The sequence below is a fragment of the Apaloderma vittatum genome, unplaced genomic scaffold (genome assembly GCF_000703405.1).
Source record: "Apaloderma vittatum isolate BGI_N311 unplaced genomic scaffold, ASM70340v1 scaffold12277, whole genome shotgun sequence".
Taxonomy (NCBI): Eukaryota; Metazoa; Chordata; class Aves; order Trogoniformes; family Trogonidae; genus Apaloderma; species Apaloderma vittatum.
The window spans coordinates 22,087-44,010 of record NW_009727882.1 but is presented as its reverse complement, the minus strand read 5'-3'; the positions used below and the strand labels follow the sequence as shown (position 1 = coordinate 44,010).

Here is a 21,924-nt window from a genome sequence, read left to right as displayed (position 1 = left end):
TAAAGTTTTATCAGAGACTTAGTTTCCCTGGTGCAAGCAGTATTCATTTGACTTAAGTAATTCAGAAGTCATATGGGATATAAAAATCTATTTCTACTTGCAGCATCCTTGTCACTAATCCTCACTCTTTAGGAAGAATTGGAAATGAAACTCCGCAGCAAAGTAGCTGAGTATCAGACTAGTTTGGTAACTATTTTGTATGCAACATCAGTTATCCTAAAGTTGCTTCATCTGTTTGTTGCCCTTTATACAGCATTGCTACTTGTGGCTTTTGTTTTGAACAGTAGCTAAAATGGGCTATTTCAGCAATTTGAGTGCTCTTTGTCAAGGGGGAGAAGTGTACAACCAATTCCTACAAAGTGATGGCCTATTAAAATTGTTGATTTACACCTCACTGGATGAAATATACCCTCTTTGAATACACTTCTATCACTGGTGTGTTTTTGTTGACTCTACTACAGATCTTTTCTGGTCACTGGACAGCCACTATATAGATTTCTTTTGTTTTTCGGCATGCGTGTTGAGTGATCCATGCAACGGTGAAGAACCTGCCACTGTACATTCCATATATACTGTTGGACCAGTTGCTCTCGATTCTGTTAGTGGGACACTGGTTGTTCCCCTCACCCTGCAGTTTCATTCAATGAAAATATTTGGAAAGACAAACGTGGTAGAGAGCCCAGAGCTACATGATGTTGCATTGTGTGGCCCCACAACAATCTTTAATAATAGCCAATCCTGCCTTGGCAATGGTGGGCTTGCTTGGAGGAGGTTCTGCCTTCTTTTCTGCTGGGCTGCCTGCAATGTTCAAAAGACACCATTAAAACCAAGAGCTGATCCAACAATAATTTTTCCAACTTCTGGCTTAAAGAATACAAGTCTTTCCTGCTGCCCCTTATCCCCACTCTTGTTTGAATAATACATCTAACACTTGGGTAATAACCAAGCTGGAATGTGGATTTAGACTGCTCAGGAAATCTTATCTTTTCAGGGAAGGAAGTTAAGATGGGCTAAAAAATTCAGATGTCTCAATGGGAGGTAAACTTTTTGTGTCTTTTTCAAACCAGGTGTCCCTGGTCATAGCCAATAGTGTCAGGTAACAGGCCCAATAGTGTCAGATAACAGAAAGCCAGCTGACTGTGTTCAAACCCCAACAACTAAGGAGCTGAAGAACAAAAACACTGCTAGAGTTTATTCTCTCATCAACTTGGATGTTGTAATTTGGAGAACAAGTATTTTTATTTTTCAGGGTGAGAAGAATCTTTTTAGCTTTAACATGCATTTAAAAGCAGTGACATGAAGCAAACTAACAAGGGAAATGAGTCATGTTCCCTGTAACTAAAAGGGCATAAATAATTAGTGATGTATCTTAAAATATCTCTATCAGTCCTGTACAGACATTGTACAGTCTTGTACAGGCATTCCACATCCCTCTGGAAACTCTTCAGCAAGATCTTGATCTGTGCAAAATGGCAGTGTATTTGGATACAAACCTCTTCAGCAGTGCATCAGATTCACCTTTTAAGACAGACACCACTCTCACTATCACTTTCACTGACTATCTCCCTCCCTAAGAGCTCAGTCAGGTCAAAATCAATCTCTTAACTTTTAGAGTTCAGGCTGTGAGTGTTTTGCTTCAAAGTTGCAGCTAAAACCTTCCCAAGGGATCCTGTAATCATCTTAATTTCTGAGAAATTAGTGTGTTTGCAGTTCTGTCCATAAGTGGTTTGGGTTGAGGTGCCTGAAAAGCCTGTTTATGCTGGTAAGATGTAAGAAATTTAGGGCAGCTGTGGAAGTTTGAAGTCTTTCCTCTAGTTTCCATCTAGTCTGCACTAAAACAGGCAAACTTTGCTTCCATGTATCCTAGCGTATATCTTAAGAGTGTTTTTCCAGTTGGTTTTGCAGAACAGATGGGAAAATGCTTGGCAAAAAAAAAAAATCTAACTGCTTACAAAACCAGGTCGTGGCAATGTGTATTCAAATATACTTTGCATCTTTGAAACATAAAAAGCAATTCTGAAGTGACCATAGGTGACCTGGATGCCATTTTAAATGGGTAATTAGGCATCTGAATTCTAAGTGGCCAGCGATTGCTGACACTCTCAGGGTGATGTAGCTAGAGTAACCTGGCTTTTGGCAGAGACTGGCCCACCATGGCCTTTGAAAATGCTCTTTTATCCAGTTATCTTTAGAGCTTTTCCAGTTGATTTTCTTAATGTTTAGGAACTCACTTGTAAGAGATTGTGTTGCTTTGTCTAAGGGTTTTAACTTAGTGCGAAGGAATTCAGCCATCTCTTTGTCTTCTTCTTTCTCTCTGGTGGAAAAACAAAAAGGGAAAATAAATCCATTAGAGAAATAACAATGTTTTCTCTGTAAATGGGACAGTAAAAGCTAGAGTAGCTAGAATCAAATCACTAGTAAACAATTCACTTATTTCTTCTTTTTAAAAACACTTAATTTTGCAGCTTATGAAAGAGTCAAGTATTTGCCTAAATGAAAACAGTAACAAACTTCTCGTAGAATTTGGAAATGGAATTTTCCCCAAGGTTCTTTACTTGTCTCATAGTCTGGATTCACTATATTCCCTAGTCAGTGGATTTAAACCATAGTGTACCAGGTATCACAGAATCACACAATGGCCTAGGCTGGAAGGGACCTTAGAGATCATTTTAATCCAGCCTCCCTGTTGCCAGGGACACCACCTCTCGAGTAGATCAGGCAACACATGGGGACCAAATGGGAATCGAACCCGCGTCCTTGGCATTGTTAGCGCCACGCTCAACTGACTGAGCTAACCAGCCCCCTCAAGTTGGCCTCACAAGTGTTTCATGATGCTTCCTCTACAAAGGAAAGCAGAGGCTCTATACTGCTGTGATCATACTGCTTAGACAAAAGACCAGATCTCATGTTCTTCTGCTGTTAGTATTTGCCAAAACCAAGCAGATTTCTTAGCTTCAATATTGACAGCATGAGCCCCAAAATAAAAAGATTATTTTGCTAACTTTGATTGTATCTATTAATGATATTTCCGTGTTGGTTTCTTTGCTGTTTTGTTACTTAAATATTGAGTGCACTGACTGAGTATCTCAGAGGAAGAGCAGCCTTTATTATCAACAGCTTTAAAGAAAACCCTTGGGTTTTAGTGCAGATGTGAACTGACACTAATGTGCACAGCAGTGCATTTTCAGCAGCCTACAATGAGACTTCTGCATTGTCTGGCTGCTGCTGAGGTTTTTGTGATTTGCACATTGAAATAGCAGTTGAGAGCTCTGGATTGCGTTACAGGCTCAGGCTTCCTGTCAGCTGCTGCCTTTGGCCAGCTCTCTTTGATCAGCTGCAGGACTCTGGCAAGCTTTCTTCTCCTGTCTTTTCCTTGCTTAGAATTCAAATGTGTTGGAAGAGATACTGTCATCTAGGATAAATGGATTGATGAGCCCTGCATCTTTACTGTTAGAAGAGACAGGAGAAATAATAGCAAAGCTCTGGCTATTTATAGAGTGCTGGGATCTTGGTGCAACAGCTGGAAATGAACTTTTGAGGAAGACCACAAGTTTCTTACAACTTTGGGCTAAGATACTGAGATGAAACCATTCTGAACTTGCTAATGCTTTAAGTTAGACCGTGATAGCAATTGCAGGGTAAGAATAGTAATAATAAATAAACCCTGGCCACATCAACTTTAAAAAATAATAAAAAAAAAAGGCAGATTTTAGAAGCCAACAAACATGCCTCTTGCAGGACTCCATTTCACGTCTACTTCTCATGCAAAGAGGATCCTCTGGTCGCAGCAAAAATCCTTCTCTTTTTAATGGCAAATGCCCAGATACTTTCTGGTAGGAAACTAAGAGACCAAACCCTGCTGTAGTCATGAGATGACTGAATCGTTAATGGGATAAAGAGCCACAGAATTGCATTAACATAGTTTTAATGTTTTTTTCTATGGAACTGGGAGGAGCTTTTAAATTGTCAAGTTGTTTAAAGGACCAATTCACTCTCACTAATACCGATGTAAATTCTGTCACTCACTCCAGTGTAGTATTAGACTTGTGAAATGTCACAAAGCAGTCGCTTTTTGTTCTTACCGTAATCGCTCCACCTCTGCATCATCTACAAGAAAATCTCTTTTTTGTACAAGTCTATGGATCTTCTGAATCAGTTCATCCTCTCTTTGCTTCTCCATCTTTGTTTTCTCTTTTTCTGGTCAAAAACAAAAGAAAGAGACTGTTACTTTGGATTTTAGGGAGTGGAGCAGGGGGTGTTGAGACATCATGGTTGTCTAAGAATGAATTGCTCATTGAAGTCAATGGTTCTTCAGACCTGATCCACCACAACCCCAGCAACTTTTCTGTTTGCCTCTTTTTCTCTCTGCAGCTTACCCTTGTTGTGTCTCATCAGCTTGATGGTCTGGAGACTGTGGGGCTTGCCAAGCCTACTTTGAATATTACATTACTCTCCAAGACATTGCTTTGAATTTTTTTTAAGAGCTTTTCTAAGAAGACAGTCCAGAAAACTTCATCAAAATCCATGGTACAAATTCCCTTTGACCTCAGGAAAGATGAGACCACACCAAAAGGAACCATTTTTTTCTGTATTTCATGACAGCTTTGGCTGTTGCCTACAACGTTTTTCTACTGGTAAGGCAGGCGAGCTGCATATCCACACAAACAGCCTCAATTGTAAAATGTGGGAAAATAAAGTGTTCCTTGTGCTTCAGAAATCTGAGTAGTATATGTCATCTTTATTTGGCCAGTCTGTAATGATGAGGTTGTCTATAAACAATTATTTTTGTGACATGAAAGATACGCTTGTCACAAACTAAAATTCAGGGATGTTAGGGATTACAGAGCTGTAGTTTAAGGTTATAAAGCAAATGCAAACCTAGCAAGTAGAGCAGAGATGAGAAAGCCAGAGGCAAATCCCTGCCCATGTATTTCCTCAAGAAGCTGAAAATTTTGATTAGCTGAGAAGACACTTTGCATTAAATCAAGAATTTTGGTTTTGAGCAGAACTGTGTTTAAAGAACCGTAAAATCAAGTGTAATAAGAGTTGTGGGAAGAAGGGCAAGCTGCCTGCAGTCTGATGCATCTGAGCTGTTATGTCTGCTCATCGAACTTATTTAGCTGCTTAAAATATCTTATATATCAGACATTCAAAAATAATTGTTTAGTACAGCTTAATTTGGGATCATGGGCTTCTTCCCTTCTGCTGGGAATTTCTGCAATAAATCTCAGAAGAGTCATACTTCCTTGGAGAATTTTAAATTATGGTCTGCTAGTGGCAGAGGAAATAATTTTTTAATATAATAAGGCTGCTTTATCTGGGATATATTTTCTGGGATTTATCTTTTAGAAATAATACAGGAAAGTGGTTACTGACTGCTATGGAAATTTCAGGACCTCTGCATCAATCCATATGGAGAATTCCTGTGATTAATGCAGAATTTGCAGCAGAGAAAAAAAGGAGAATGCTTAGAAATCACTGATTTCGTTCTTGCTTTACCTCTTTACATCTGTGGAGTAACAGATCTCCTCTTACTTCTGAAGGCAGAAGCTACTTTCTACTTCCTTTCAATCTATCCTCTTCCCAGATGGAGATGTGCTCCCTATGATCTCAGTCAGTTGAGTGTGGCGCTAACAACGCCAAGGTCGCAGGTTCAAATCCTGTTTGGTCCCCATGTGTTGCCGAGGTGGCGTCCCTGGCGACAGGGAGACCGGATTAAAATGATCTCTAAGGTCCCTTCCAGCCTGGGCCATTCTATGATTCTATGATATCCTTCAGGAAACTGCCTGCCAAATATAAGCATCCTGAGTTGTGGCCAAGTTCTGCATACTCTGTGTACTAAAAAGACTGATCCCATGTCTACTGAAATGGGCTAAACCACATCTACAGAAACCGAAGAGCAAGTCTTTCTATACAAATCTGTATACTGACAGGAAAGTTATGATAAAGATGTTACGAATGAACCCATTTCTGGAAAGTGTTTTTCTAGGTTAGACATATGCTATGTCAGCATTGGGTTCTGTGGGAATGCCTGCACCTTCTTTGTCTTTGTTAAGACAAAAAAATTCTTGTGCATCTGCCAAAAGGTGGTGCTGCTGGAACTGTGAATCCTTAATTCCACAGTCTGAGATTTGCAAAGTGCTAAAGAGAAGCTGCTGTCTGGATTCCTCATTGATTTCAGCTGGAGTTTGGAACTGAGGGCTGCAAAACTGCCCACAGCTCTGTCTCTCCTCAGAGCAGTGAACTTGCAGAGAATTAAAGCAAAACACAAAGCAGACTTGCCCCTTGCTTTTTGTGGAAACCCATTTTAATTTATTCTAGAGGGTATATTTAACTAGAGGTGTGACAATGAATTGGTATATCTAGGGAAAAACCAATCATGTTCACAGTGATGGTTCTAAATCCTTTCTCCCTTTTACCCCAGGTGTCTCAGCACTCTGTCTTTTCTAGCTGACAGCCTCTGTGCCACTTGGTTCCCTTGAGATTGCCATGGGAGTGCAAGAACTAAGCAATGTGTACTTTGAGTGATAGTTGCAGGGTTGCTGCCAAGGGAGCAATGAAATAGAGCATGAAAAAAACCGATAGAGCTGAAGATAGGAAGGAAAAAATAAGGCCTAGAGAAGAGGGATATGGAACTCAACCTTGGGGGGATTTCTGATTGTTAGGGGCAGAGTGTACTCCTGACACCATTCCCACGTATCACCCAAGCATTATCTTAATATTGGGTTAGAGAGAGCTGTTACCTGGGATTGCTACCAAACTCTGCAGCTCTTTCTTAAGGTTCATAATGTCTTTGCACAGCTGGATGTCATCCATCCTGCAGAAACAGAAAAAGCGTGGTCAGAGACATGCAAGCTCCATCCTGTATTGATGAGACTGGCCAGACCTCATGTGACTATTACGATTTTGTCCCTTGCCTGGGACCTGTGCATCAGCTTGAAATGCAGAGCTTCAACCTTGGGTTACTGATACCGTTCATTCACCAATTTTAACAGGGAGCATAAAGGTATTTAATACTAAATGTCCACTGAGCACTTGATTACTTGTCTTACTGGCATCTAATTTTTGTGCACGTCTTATCTGTCATGACAGACTACTCCAGAGGCCTTTTATTTCCCTGAATGTCACTGAACATTCTGGAACAGACAGCTGCGTATTTTGTTATCACAGATAGGTGTGCCATATTGCACATACTGCAGCAACAGCATTCACTGTGGAAAAGAGCAAGGGCGAGAATAACAGGGAGCCTGGGAAGGGGCAGCAGAAGCCAATACGTTATTTGGCACAGCCAAGACAAGGTTTATAGTCTGCTACCAACCTTCTTTGTGATCTTAATAATAACTTAGCTCTGATACCAAAGATCTGGAAACTGCTATGATTTGACATCTATCTGTTTTGAGATTTTCTGCCTTGAGTGAATGTCTTGCATGGTTGATAGGAATGTGTCAAATCCTTGATCTGTGCAGGAAGTCCACTAGTGCTGAGACAGCTAAAAAAAAAATCTGTAACATTAGCAGAAACTGTACCTTCAGTTCTTACTGAACCTGATACCTACTCTGAGAGCTGCTATGCTGAATTACACCCCTGGAAGCAAACTTCTGCGTTAGCTTCCTGGCAAATGTTTTGTTTCAGTGTCTTGGCTGTGTTGGCAGCCAGGGCTCAGGTGTCGGTTCTGAGGGCTGCACGAGAGGCTTCCATTTTGAAATGACACTCTGAAGAATACAAGCTCAGCCTTCGTGTGATTAATTGTACATTATTTGACTTGGATGTCACCAACACTATCCTTGCCCACAGGTCTCCAAGTCCTTGTTTCATAACCCTGGGCCTGAAGGGTGGATTGCCTGCTGCCTCAGCACCTGAAGGGAGCTCAAGTGCTGTCTGAACATGGGCTGTCACGGTGCTATTTCAAGATGAGTGTGTGTATGGGAGAGCAAGTGGGCAAAGGATAATGCTGCCAAATTATTGAATTAAGTGAGGAGTACAACAAGTAGGTGTTTCTGGCGCAAAACCCAATATTTTAATCACAACCCAACATATTATTCTCCCTGCGGCCTCTGTCTGGAATGCAGGTCTCTGCAGGGAGTTGTCCTTCGGCTGTTTTGCTCATGTTATTAAAACAGGTTGATCCTTTTATTATTTGCTGCTTTGGTTAACTCGATCTTGCCCGTTCTACTTTCACTGTGCTATGACAGCTATTCTGCCTTTTTACTTCTTCCTAGAATATGATGGTGAAATATCTCTGATAGTAGTCTTTATTACTGATCTCTTTTTCTTGTTTAGGTGCCACTGTCACCTCTGCTGGAGATGTGCTCTCCTACCATACATCTGTCTTCTAAGACTTATTTTTATTATTGGGAACATCAGCGTACTAGCCTGAGGGCTAGTCCATGGTTTGCTGCTGTGTGTGTTTAGGACATACGGAGGCAGAGACGTTTATAGAGAATTATTCTTACTTGGGCTCCCCCTATTACTTGTGCTTATCACAAGCAAAGCCTGTTTTACTCTGGAGATCAATCATGCTACTGAAATTACTTTTATCAATTAACAGTCTTAAACGCTCTTCTCTCAGGAGAATCAATATTGAAAATGTGCTGGGATGTGAGCAAGCCTCACAGCTCCTTTTACATTCCATGTTCATGCGGTTTGGGCATCACATTAATATAATGAGTGTTAAAATATTTGAGGAAAACGACCACAGTTAACAGGGACAACAGTTTCTAGGTAAGAAATATTCAATATTGAACATTCAAATATCAAATTATATTTAGGGGCCAAATCCTCAAGTAGTGAAGAGAACAGTGAACTTCTACAAAAGAAATCTCTAAGACATACAGAGAGGATATTCTTTGTTCTGTATCACATAGATTGGGCTTCATTCTGGGAAGATATGAAAACTGAATTAAAATACTTCACTGTATCAGTTTGGTTCTCTCAGATTTTCAGGAATTTAAAATAAAATAGTAGGTATAAGTGAGCAATATCATCAATGTTCAGTAGTCCCTACACTCAATTTGCGGTAAAGGTACTGGCCTCGTATTGCAACTGTAGTTTCAATTCCTCCCATTATTTTGGCTCTATTTAAATCTGACTGCAGATCATATAGCTAGCCCTCCATGTATATTCTTGGCATCTCTTTTTCCTAAGAACTTAACTTTGTTCCTGCCTTGTAACTCATGGGAAAGAACTCATGGCCAAGTACTGAAGGGCTGTATCAGCTCTTTGACAATCTGAATTCCAGAAGCCAAGAGCCAGATGCCCTCTCTGGAGTGCCAGCTCTGTATGCCAGGGCATTCTGATGGTGAACAAAGGCTAAACCCACCATCTGTACCGATCCCCCTAAGCACATGGAACATCTTTCCTCCCATCTGTGTCAAACGGTATTTGTTTCATCTACTCCACGGTGCTGATTAGGTAAAAAGTAAATTAAAAAAAAGATACGGTTAAATGACTAAAGGAGGGCTATGGGACATATTCATAAAAAAAACCTGAAGGTTTTATCCATCCGACTTTATGAAAGCAGAAGCTATAGGTGCATAGTTACAGCACCTCAGACATCTGCTAACAATTAATGCTGAATGAAGGGCTACAATTGCTGTCCAAGGCAAGAGTCATCTTGTCCTCAAAGAAAAAAGAAGAGGAGAAACTCCTGAGAAAGAAAGCTCTTCGAAGACCCTCCAGTCTGTACTGGTACTGTGAACCTTCTATTTTCCCCCTTTATGCTCTGGCTTTTGGATGTAAGCAGTTAACAGGAGGCCCAGGAGAAGCTAATGCTCCTTCCAAAAGAAAAAAAAAATCAAATCCCAGTGGATTTCTCATTTGCAAGCTGGGTAGTCAGCAGGATTTGACTGAAAGCATATTTGTATTACTATCAGACCTCTTTAGCAAGTAAAAAGAGCTTTGGGGAATCTTCAGAGAGCAGGAATCTGTGGAGCGGAGAAAATAAAACTCCTCTGGGTCCCCTACCCTTATATAGAGAAGCTGGAGTAACACACTGAGCCTACTTCTACAGCTCTTCCTAGGTTATAAGTCACATCTATTGGAGTGTAAGATGGGCAAGAGGAGAAGTTGCACAGACTATTGTCCAGCTTGTTTAAGAGCACTGTTATGTTCCCTGTGCACGTGGTACTTTTCTCAAAGGAGAGCCGCGCAGTGAGGTTGTTGGTCTGTGCACAACGCAGTGTTCCCTACAGATGCAGCGTGGCACAGGGAACGGAAATTACACCCTCCAGGCCTGTTTAAGTTTTCTGCAAAGCTGCTCGAGACATTTGCATAAAATTTGCAATATACAAACAACCTTTGCTGAACTCTCTGTTCTCTGGAATATATAGTACATTCTTTCCAGTCCCTGTGAAATCATTTTTGATGTAGAAAAAACATTAGTAAAGCAAACAGCAGTTAGAATATGTCAGTTTTTCCCCCAAAGCTGAGCTCTTTTAAACGTCTCCTTAGCACATGAGTTATGAATTTGATACGACATTTCTCTTATTAAGAGCCCAAATCTATTCCTGGAGTAATTGGAATAGTATTGAACTAGGGATGAATTCTCAGTACGCTTTCATGTATTCCTGCCACGCCGTCTGCAATTCTGCTTTTCTGTTTCTTGATGGCTTTTTGCAAGAAACCCTCTGTATGCTTGGAGATATCATATAAGCAAGTATTATTCTTTTCTCTCTTGGTATTTCACGCTGTATCATCAAAGCCTAAAACCAGACTCTCTGTTTGCCCAAAGAAAAGATAAAATAGCTCATAAGGAATAAACAGTGTGAGCAAAACGACAGGAAAATAAGTGGGTTGGAAGAGTCTGCAGTAATCTGGCACCGTGACTCAGCCTCGGTGTGTGTTTCTGTGGTCCAGTTACCAGGAGAAGAATGCTCGAAGCGCTGTCATCCCCGTAAGATCCACAAGTGAGGTGACAGCATGAGTCACCTCTGCCAGGCTCCATCTGGACTGAGGGGGAGCAGGGCAAGGAAACAGAGAGAAGACCTCCTGTTCAGCTGTGCCCTGGTCTCAGAGAAGTGTTTTGTTTTGTTTCAACAGAAATTAACTTTTCAGCTGAGGAAGAAAACCAGATTTCCTTGTGTAAGACTTAGGTACCATCTGGAGCCATGGATGGAAGAAAAGCAAAAATTAGAGTAAAGTGCGGTAGGAAAATCACTAAATGCTCTTTCTAGTGGTCAGCCAAAGAAAAAGAGGTGGCCAACAAGTTTGTTGAATGCTTAAGATTTGAGAGTAAGAACCATTAATAACAGCTACAATAAGCATCAGGTATCTTTTTCACTGCTTTCAGAACGAGCAGAGCAGTTCAGTGTGTCTAGAGAGCTGTTGCCTTTGCTGAACGACTTTCAAAGCTAGAAATAGATCTGTGCTCCCTCTAGCATGTCTGTAAGAGTAGGTCTGAGATTCTTTGGCTTTATGTTATTGCGTTTAAGTGACTGAAGTTAAAAAATTAATGTAGAATGATTTTGCTGGTTTCCTTCCAAGAAGGTCTGCAGACACTAAGGTTATTTTTAGTCCTGTTTTAATTTATTCCTGTCTCAGAAGTAAAATGCTTCTAATTGTTAGAGTTCTGGAAGACTTTGATCGTGCCAGTCTATGAGATGGCCTAAGAATCAGATGTCTGTGATGTTAAGTCATGAGTTGACGTGCTACATGTATCTGGAGAAGGTGTCAATGTAGAGATAAGATCATCTCCGTAGTGGTGTCACTAGGTGAACACGCTGAACACTAGCCAAGAGCAGGGACTAGCGATGGAGAAAGTTGGGTGCCTGAAGTGAAGAGCTGTGTGGAAATAAAAGAGAATTGCTACAGACAGAGATGGGTAAAGTGTTGCTGATCTGCAGATTCCTTAAAATAAGGACTGAGGTGGAGAGGATATCAGTGGAGGCTGCCTTTGGGGAAGGAATGCAGGTGTTCACGGCCTTGCTAAAGCTGTGGGGAACCGGGAACAGTGCAAGTGTTCTGGGAGCAGAAGAAAACAAGAAGTTTGTGTATGCTCCTCTTCTACATTTGACTCCATTTTGTCCCTAACAACTCCTCTTTGTTTCTTAAAGCTTCTAATTATAAATCTGTGAAATCATAGGCAACATTTAATGAAATTAGCACATGCTTTCTGAGTCATTATGGCGTATGTTTATCACCTTGTTATTTAGATCAGCACCTGGTGCTGCTCAGGCTGCAAGACACAGAGCTGGCAATTAAGACAACAGATTGCTGACCAGCCTGCTTGGCAGGTCAGGTTACAAATCTAAAGTCCTATGATTAACTATTTAAAAAATGCATCCATCTTTTCTTGTTAAAAGTGCTCTCTGATGGAAGAATGGCGGATAGAAGCACTGGTCTGCAACTTGCAAAGTAATGCTGTGATTCAGCTGTCGTTTCAAACAACGAAGATGGCAGGACTTGAAAATCTCAGTCCCTAGAGGTCATATTTAAGACATATTTCACAGAAATTCAGAACAGTCTCTGAAGAAGCTGCCTGTATTTCATTCTCACAGACATTGTTAAATTCTCTTGAGCTTACCCATCTCCTCTGCCAGTTATGAAGTTTTACTGTCATCTTTAATAGTCACAAGAGGAGCTTTCCTGGAAGTAGCCCACTGTGGAGGGGAATATTTCTCCACATGGCAAAACCCGGCTAAGTTAATTTGTCTAAAAACATACCATAAACAGATCTAGAAGTATCTAACCCCATTGCAGCAGCATACAGAAGACTGCATGTAAAAGCAACTCATGCACATGGTTTATTTCAACTGGTCTGGTAGTTTTATTTTTTGTGATGAGGCAGCCTGTTTATCTCTTTACACTCTCCCTCCCTCTCACCCTTACCCAGGGTGATGCCTTTTCTCACTTCAGAAGGGAAACACGCCACAGAAGCAGGCTTTGTAGCTCAGTATTACTTTTCAAGTTTAGGCAGTAATGAGAGACTGTTTCATGTTCCCGCTTCCTGCGAGTCTAGGAGATTCATGGTTTATTGAAGGCCATCATTACCAAAGGAATTAACCTGTCACTTCTGCTGATCTTGTGTAGCTTGATGTTGCTTCCCTTTGCAGTGGTTGCATAAAGCCAGGCAATCAGCAGACATCCCTTTTTGTACTTTAAAATAGCAATGTGCTGTGCATGCTGCGAAAGACGTAAAGGTGTGAGTCCCATCTGACATCTGTTGATGTGTTATTGTCCTTAGATATGGACTACAAATCTTTCTGAGATTCTAACATTATGTAGAATGACCAGTACTTGATTATCCCACCTCTACTACTACTCGTAATGGGTACATCTCTGTCACAGCAGCAAAAGAGCTTGAGTGGAAGCAAGAAAAGAAGCCAAACCCAGGATCAGTTCTGTGCTCTGGACAGCGAATGAAGCTGTGGGAATGTTTGTGTGAGTTTATTACCAGGACAAAATCAAGTTGCAGCAAACTTACCTACATAAAAGGTAATTGTTCCTGGGATTATAAATAAGCAAATGTAACAGAGTAAAATGGTCTAAAAACCTGAATGGATCTATGGAGAATTTGGATGATGTAGATATTATGAGCACTCTGGAGAAGAGGGAGTCATCTAATTGTGTGCAGTGAGAGTGTACAAACACAATGACCGATTTTAATTCTGCTAAGCTGATATGGAGTTGCGTTTGACTTTTTCACAGTATTAGTTTACCAATATAATAACCATAGACATTAAGCAAATACTGTGTGTTAAATTTATATTATTTTAACAGATAAAACAAGTCTAATGATGTAAGTAAAATTTTCATTAATTTCTTAAAACAATCTAATAGATCTTAACTATTTTACATCTTATATTTCCTGTATATTAAAAAAAGTGCCATTCAATATCACCTGCGTGGCAGAAATAACCACTCCCATAACAGCTATCACAGGTGGAAGCACCTTCCACAGTTTTAGTTCAAGGTCACCCACCGTAGCTGGCTTCAGTGTTTGCTCTCCATCTGGAGAGCCAGCAGTATCAGGCACTGGCAGATTTCCCAAGAAGCAAGCTTCTCGATGACATGATGCTATTTTATAAGAACTCCATGCCTTTTTTATTCACAGGCATAGGCAGTAACTGTGGGTGATAAGATCTCACCTATGCTATTAATACTTACTGAATCAGAGTATGCTAATATAATTAGAATGCCTGAATTTTGCACTATAAATGATTCTGAGGTTCAATTTGGATGTGTTTCTATATTGTACAGAGATCTGAGGTTTTGCTGTCTGTCTCCTCTGTCAGCTAACAGAGCTAATACTCGTTTTTACAACCGTATCTTACAGCACAGTAAATTTCCATGCCCTCCAGTGATATGAATCCTAAACTGCTTCCAAAACCACACACAAGTATCCACAGCAGTAACAGATTAAATGTGCAAAGAGGAGGATACTGCCTGAGCAGCTTCCTCAGCTTTTTGGTTCTGTTATCTCACCAGGAAATTAAAACAGGGAAGTGGGACAGGAGAATTAGAAAGGGAGAGAGTGCATATTCTGAAGTGATATGTTTGCTTTCCTTAACAGCAAAGACAGATTGAAAAATTACAGTTTGACCCAGAACTCTTTTTATAGAGAATATTTTAAGAAATGAGCTGAGAGAAGCCTGAGAAGCAAATGAGGGGGAATGTTGGCTAGCTAAAAGCTGATGCTTTTCTGTACATATTGTCTCTTTCGTATCAATACATGCTGAGTCCTCAGCGTTTATGAAAATAAACGCAGAAGAGCTGGAGACAGCATATGATGGCTTTAAGCTACATTTTCTTTTCCTCGGCTGGCTAGAAAGGGTCACAACAGCTCCTGTCATAATTTTATGAAATTTCGCAATATCAGTAGAATAGAGATGCTCCAAACAGCCATAATTGCTACGTAACCTTGACATATCCTGAGGAGGTCTGTCCTGGGCACTAAGTGAGGTAGGGTCTGGAGACAAAACCAGAATTTGATAATGTAATTACAGAGCAAATCACAGTGCATCTGTTCTGCTGTGACTGTGGTTCCCTGAGCTAAAATGTGATTGCACAGTCCAAATTGTGGCATTGAGGAAGGCTTGATTTTATAATCTGAAAATTGGTTCCATGTAAACTTCAGGTAATTCTTCATAGCAAGCAGGTATTCAGCTGGAAATAGTACAGACTTCCTGGAGATGATGAACACAGCTGCCTTAGCTATCCGCCTTTTCTTTTCAAAGGAGCAAATAGCACCCCGAAGCAAAACAAAGGACAGGCTTACACAGACTAGTGTCTGACTTGTAATTTGCACTGAGGTCTCAGAAACATCATGACCTCTTAATCGATTGCTTCAGCTGATTTTGCGTTATTTATTCATATTGCACTTTGTACAAGCACTGGAACAGGCTGCCCAGGGAGACTGTGGATGCTCCCTCCCTGGAAGTGTTCAAGGCCAGGTTGGCCGTTGCTTGGAGCAACCTGGGCTGGTGGGAGGTGTCCCTGCCCACAGCAGGGGAGTGGAACTAGATGATCTTCAAGGTCCCTTCCAACCCTTAACCATGCTATGATTCTGTGACTGATAAAGAGAAAAACAAGAATTACCAGAAAGCTGGCCTCTTTTAAAGTATACATTACAAGATTAATTATTTCACTGTGGTATATAACGTGTAATCTGTTAAATAGATAAAAGAGTTCAGCCACTTCCCTTTTCAAATAAAAATATTTCAGGGGACAGGCTAAGAACATGCTGTCAGACATCTAATTTTATTGAGCTCCGCTCACTGAAATTCAAAACCTGTGTTTTGCAATAACGAAACCTAACAAATTTGAAAATCAGAAATGCCACCTGTAGTTTCTTGGATGTTTTTGCTTCACTTCAGAATTCCACAAAGTTACACGGTTTAAATGTATCTTTAGTGCTTTAGTCTTTAAATACTGAAATGAGGTGTCACATTGTATTTAGTATACCAGGAAGGAATTTCCACTTCTGTCTGCAAGCAGAGACAAAAGAGCTTACAAATGACAACAAAGCAGTGCAAAGCACAGAAGAGAGAAAAATCACGTGTATGGAAACTGTATGAATATTTGTAGTGTTCACTAAAAAATTCTGATGTTTCATTTTTAAACAGGTTAAATCCTGTTTCCACTGTTCTCACTGAATGTTCACTATTTTGGGGAAGTTTTCTTTAACACAGTGCTCAGCACACTACAGAAATATCTATATTTGTCTAAGAGCAAACACAGATATTCTCCTTCAACAGTAAAGTATTGGTCTGTCACTAAAAAACATTACGTATTGCTCTGTGGGGCTATGGACATGGTTTGTTGGCCCGGTACAGAGATGCGGACAATTTGCAACACCTTCTTAAAGATATCTTCTGAATTTTAAAATAATTTTGATCGATACTAGTACATACTTGATTCATCCACCAGTCAGGAATGATGCAGTTTCTGGAAGCTGGCAGTACATGTCTGGCATACAGTTTAATTTTCAGAGCTGTGCTCCGTAAACAGTGAGTTCAGGTTTGGACCGGGGTACAGGGTGCTCTAAGCAGTGAGTGATTTTACTGAAGGACAGGTGGAGGGCACGTGCATCCATATTTCCCCCAGTTTCCACGAAGGCCTCCAGGACAGACTCATCAGTGCTCCATTGCCCCCCACGGGAGCCAGGGTCACTGGAGGTGGTCACTATCCAGCAGACGATAAAGGGAGCCCAGAGAGCTTGTGAGGAAGGAAAAAAGTCCTTCAGAGCTGTTGTAAAAGGAAGGTAGGTGTCCAGGGAAGGGCTGCTGCCATGGCCCCACTGCTGGGGCAGCCATTTTGTCTCGTGTGGCTGCGCTGCTGCAGCATGGCGGCCATTTTGTCTCAGGCAGCCACAGGGCTCACTCACCTGTGAGGACGAGCGGCTGGTGCGGCCTTGCAGGGCTCTGCGGCGGAAGGGCCCCTGTGAGGGACTCCGTCTGAACTTTAAAAGTGTACCCCTTATTAAAAGAATTTTTGCTGCCTTTTACCTTCTGTAACCAGAATCATAAACCTGCCGGCAAGTGAGGTCTCTTACCTGGTGACTAACTTCAGTATTGCGTGAGGTGCTGTTGCTGACTGGGTGTCCAAATCTATTTCTAAAGGTGGAAAATTGCTTCCTGAGGAGCTTAGCCTTTCTGCTGATGGCCCAGAGCGAAGACTGTGAGTAATTTTAATATCCACTACAGCACAAAACAACTTGCTTATTCACAGTGTGACTTGCAAAGAGGTGGGAGGAAATTCATAAAATGAAAAAACAAGCTGTGATGTTTTAACATGATACTTAATGACATAAATGTATGTGAAATCTGTTTAAATATACTTGAAATTTTCCTCACTTTAATTTTGGGTCTGTTGAACTAACAGTGTGTTTGATAGCCATAGGCTAACAGATGAGATAGCCTGCTTGAATATGTTTCAGAAAAACATCAACATACAGTTTTATATGGTTTTTGAACACCACTTTTTAAGTCTAATGCTTTTATTTTGGAGTTTAATCCCACTGCCCAATTCTCAAATACTTTAGGACCAGCTTTGAAATCATAATGATGATCAAGAATCTGGCTTTTATTTCTTCACCATCCCACTCTTTCTTTCACCCCTACAGGGTGACTCGTCTGAAGCTTTTAGCAACAATGAACTGTTCAGAAAAGATTTTATTTAGATAACGAAGTGTTACCCACAGTGAATACTGTAATGTAATATTCCTGTAGTGGCGTAGGAGCAACATTTCTCATTTTATCCCTTTTGCTGTCCTACAGACCTCATTAGTCATTGGTGTTACTTTGTTCAGCAGGGACAGGGAATATGGACCTCATAGTATTATTATGGTAAAAATAAGGCCTCAGTACCTTAACTTTCAAAGCAAGGAAAGCTGTATTTATGTTTTGCTACAGAGTTCATGTTGCTGTATAGATCACAGCTCAGGAGCTGCCTGAAAGAATATTACATTATCAATTATCTCATGTATCAGCAGGAGACATTTTCAGCGGTTCACACAGAGAAGTGTGAAAAATGCAAATCGGATCCAGGTCCACTGAGCATCCAGACCTTGAAAGAGTGGGTTTTTTAGTTGCTTTGTTTTTCTGGTTTTGGGTTATTCGGTACTCGCCGATACGCTAACCTGGAACAGTTGTCTACCAAATGCCCTTATTTTATGGCTACTGCATTTGTTTGTGCGAAATGTTGACAGAACAGTTAAAGACGACATGCATTGTTGCAGAGCTGTTTCAAACATCAGTTACAGTGAGTTTTATTATTATCGTATCTCAATTTTCCTTGTGCATCTTCTTCAAGAAAAACAGTAACTTCAATTAGCAGTTTTAGAGCAAGTTCCTTCCACAAATAAATCTGCATCGCTCTAACAGAGGACGAGCTTGCTCCAATTTCCATCAGCTCCGGGTCTAGTTTACAGTGTTTTGTTTTCTTATTCGTGAGTGTGAATATTGTTTAACAGAGTGTCTGTGCTGTGAAGAGCTGTGGTAGCTGCTGATGTAAGTGAAGCTGACGAGCTGTGAACCTCTGACAGGAGGGAGCCACGGCCACCATTGGGGTTGGTGATACACTCAGAGCACAAGCCCTCAAGCTTATTTCCCTTTTTGGTTTTTTTGTTGGTTTTCATTTGGTGTTTAGCACAGCTACAATGCACTTTGTGCTTTAGGATCTGGTTACACTTGAATACAAATATTGGTCCTACAGAGAGATGGTGAGAAGAATGAACTATTAATTTTAAAAATGTAGCTAGAGATGTAAGCTGTGTCTGGATGTGTACATGACACAGAATTACTTCATTATGTTCATGCTTTGATAAGAACTAAAAAAAGTCCAGCTGAACTCAAGAGAATTTCTACTCTGCTACTAACAGCATGAGGGGACAAAAAGAGAATACAATCATGTCACACATTTTTATCCGTTACTGAACGTATGTTTTACCCTTTTGTTATAACTTAACAAAAAGCTAAAGCAGGTACAAGAATTCTGAGATCTGTTTCTCATTAAACCTGGTCTTGAACTCAGTGGTCTGAGCGTAGGTGTAGCGCTGCCGGTCAGCAGCCACACGTTCAAGGGCTGAGGCAGCTCAGTTTCATGCAGTTGGTGGTACAGGTCATTCTTAGGGGAATCTTGTCCTGCCAGAAGGCTGAACCGTGAGTCGCGCTGTTAACCTCAGCAAGAGGTCATTAAAAGACATTTGTCATTACAAGATGTTTGTCATTACAAGATGTTTGTCATTGAAGAAAAATGCAACCGAGCCCCTTTATCAGTGTAAACTATCCAGAAAAGAACAGGTGTCGCTATGTTAGTTGGGCATCACTAGCAACACGCTTCTCACTTGTCAGGAATAAAGTGTAAAAACACTTTTTCAAAGTGAGGTAAAGTCAAACAATTTTTTGGACTCCTAAGAGCTATCAAGGGAAGCATGTTCTAACTCTGGAACAGTCAGAACAGGTGTGAGATGGTGCCTTTTGTTTCACACTTGATGAACCACTATGAAGAACGTGACTGTTGTAAACGGGCTTAGAAAAATGGGGAGCATACACAAGGCTTGAAAAATCATGACTGGTGCAGTCTTAGTTTGCAAGTAGAATCTCAGGGCAGAGACATAGGCTCTCTCACTCACCATTTCATTCAGTGGTGTTAACAATCTGAATTTAACTGCCTCGAGGCTCAGTGAGCAGTGTCCCCCACCGAGCACTGCGGGACTGCCCTTGGAGAAGCCGACATCTCGGCTGCTGCTGCTGAAGGAAGGAGAGGTTCTGTGGCAGTGGCACAGACCTCAGGTCCTCCTGCGGAAGCCAGCGGCAGCAAGCTTGGCTTTCCGTGACTTGGAGAAGAGAAAGAAGCGGGGCCATCTCTGGCAGTTGCTACCTCTGTCACCGCCTGCTTCGCCAATACCTCGGGCCAAACTTGCTGGAGGCTTGGACGCTCAGAAGAGTCTTCCTCGCTCAGCCAGGGAACGGCTGGGGAGTGCTCTTGGGAGCTCCAGGCAGCGTGTTTAGATGTTTTCTAATGCAGGAAGAGACCGTAGCAGAGTATAAAGAGACCGTAGCAGAGTATAACGTCAGTTATATCCCCTTGTCAATAAACGAGCTCCTCTGTGGTACATTCCTTACTCAAAACACCTGCCGGGCAATACAGAGCAAAGAGTGTGGCGAGTGTGAGCGTGGAGAAAATAAAAAGAACAGACTGGATGCAAGAACAAACAGAAAAAGTGAAAACACTGACAAGCAGATGTCTGCCCTGGGTCTCATTCACTGGGGCAGTTTATTTTAGTGCTTTGTTTGATAAAGAAAATGTCAAGAGAATTGCAGGGTTCAATGACGGGGCTTCTCAGGATTAAATGTATGTCAATAAAGCCAATAACCAAACGGTTATTTAACTACAAGGAGCAGGTGTGACAAAACCTTTCCTGTTTATTTGTATCACTACAGCATTATTAAAGGTCGGTGTCACTAGTACCAGTCCTTATTTCCAATGGTGTCTAAGCAGTGATTCTGGGCTGAACTCTCCTGGGATAATACTCAAAGGCAGATGTCTGTGATGTTTGTGGGTAAGGCTTTCAACTTGTGGCAGTATAAGACAGGCACTGAAATTAACCTCCAGGTGTAAGGGTTAAAGTACCAGTCCTATCTTTGTACTTTAAGGGGAAAAGAGAGCAAGTGAGTTTTTTCAGGCTACTGTAGCTTCATTAATGCCAAAGGTCTGGGTTCAACAGAATTTAGATCTACTGGGGTTCCTGGCCTGTCAGCAAAAGCGGTGTTAGTTTCAGGTACTCACAGACAGATGGGACTTCAAAATAATATACTTACTAGTAAGTCCTAGTCTTCTGAATTCAGTGATTTAGGAATGTAAAACCTATTGACTTCATCATCAGAACTGCCTTGATATTCACTGACCTTCATTGAGGCTCCTATGCTTCATGGCAGTTTTGAAAAGTCTCTCTTTGAGTGTTGCTATTTAGTTTGATGCATCAAAATGTGTTCTGCGTTCATAACTTAATGGCTTCCATTTAGCAAATGTCAAATCTTGGCTGCTATTAGTCCAAAAGACAGTGTGCTCTCTTGTGACATGAGCCACCTACGACCACTAATGAGTGAGGAACACAGCCTGCATTAGGAATCCCCTACCTGTTGGTATTTTCTTCAGACAAATATCGTTCCCACAAAGGACTAAAGTCAGGTATAAAAATACGCTCTGTAGACACTTAACTTTGCTAAAATTTCCTTTTGTAAGTAATAGATCCCTTTAATGTCTTCTGCAAATCATGCTGAATAGAAAAGGTGATGAATAAAAAAGGTAATTTCCTTTGCAACTACAAAAATCATTTCCCAGTGGCATTTTGCAAGCATTCATCCAACTGGGATGCTCTTTATCTTTCCTCCTTTTAAAATGTCAAGCAGATAAAAGTCTTCTAAATAGCGTTCTTTCCTATTTTGATTAATTTTGCATAGTGTTTTCCCAGAAGTATTGATACTTACATAAACCTGAGTTCCGATTCTCTTCTGACTAAGACTTCCCGAAGTCTCTGGATCTTTGCCATCTCAAGCTCTATTTCCTCAGGCATCATTGTTGTTTCAGCCATTGAAATGATGTCAAGGTGATCTGTGTGTGAAAGCAAAGAAAATGAATTAGTCAAACTGTCTTAATGGGGTTTTTTTAGAGGTGTAAATTTAATCACAGAGCTATCTAGCTATGGGGTAATTAATGCAAGTAGTAAAGAATATTCTAGCTGAATGCTACATTAACTGTTTTCTCTATTGTTTTGCTTATTAATTTCAACATAACCATTTTGACGTGAAAGAATCCCTAAGCCAAAGTGATAGATATTTTGTTAGTCAGAATCTCTCATACCTCTGAGGAATCCTGAGCCATAACTATAGCTACCGTTCCTTAACTGGTATCACTACAAACTTTCAAAGAACAGCCTCAGAGGGCTAGAAAATTCACTCAAAGCAATTACATGCAAGTCTGAAG

General features: G+C 40.9%; 1 protein-coding gene across 1 annotated transcript; it reads right to left on the bottom strand.

Moving 5' to 3' along the window:
• Positions 1–589: 589 nt before the first annotated feature.
• LOC104277277 (chromosome unknown open reading frame, human C16orf45) lies at positions 590–21,546 on the bottom strand. The gene is made up of 5 exons (XM_009873862.1): positions 21,429–21,546; positions 6,744–6,817; positions 4,083–4,197; positions 2,232–2,314; positions 590–798 (listed from the first exon to the last, which is right to left on the bottom strand). Exons 1-5 carry the CDS (start codon positions 21,530–21,532, stop codon positions 686–688), a joined length of 489 nt encoding a protein of 162 aa, XP_009872164.1. The 5' UTR covers positions 21,533–21,546; the 3' UTR covers positions 590–685.
• Positions 21,547–21,924: the final 378 nt, after the last annotated feature.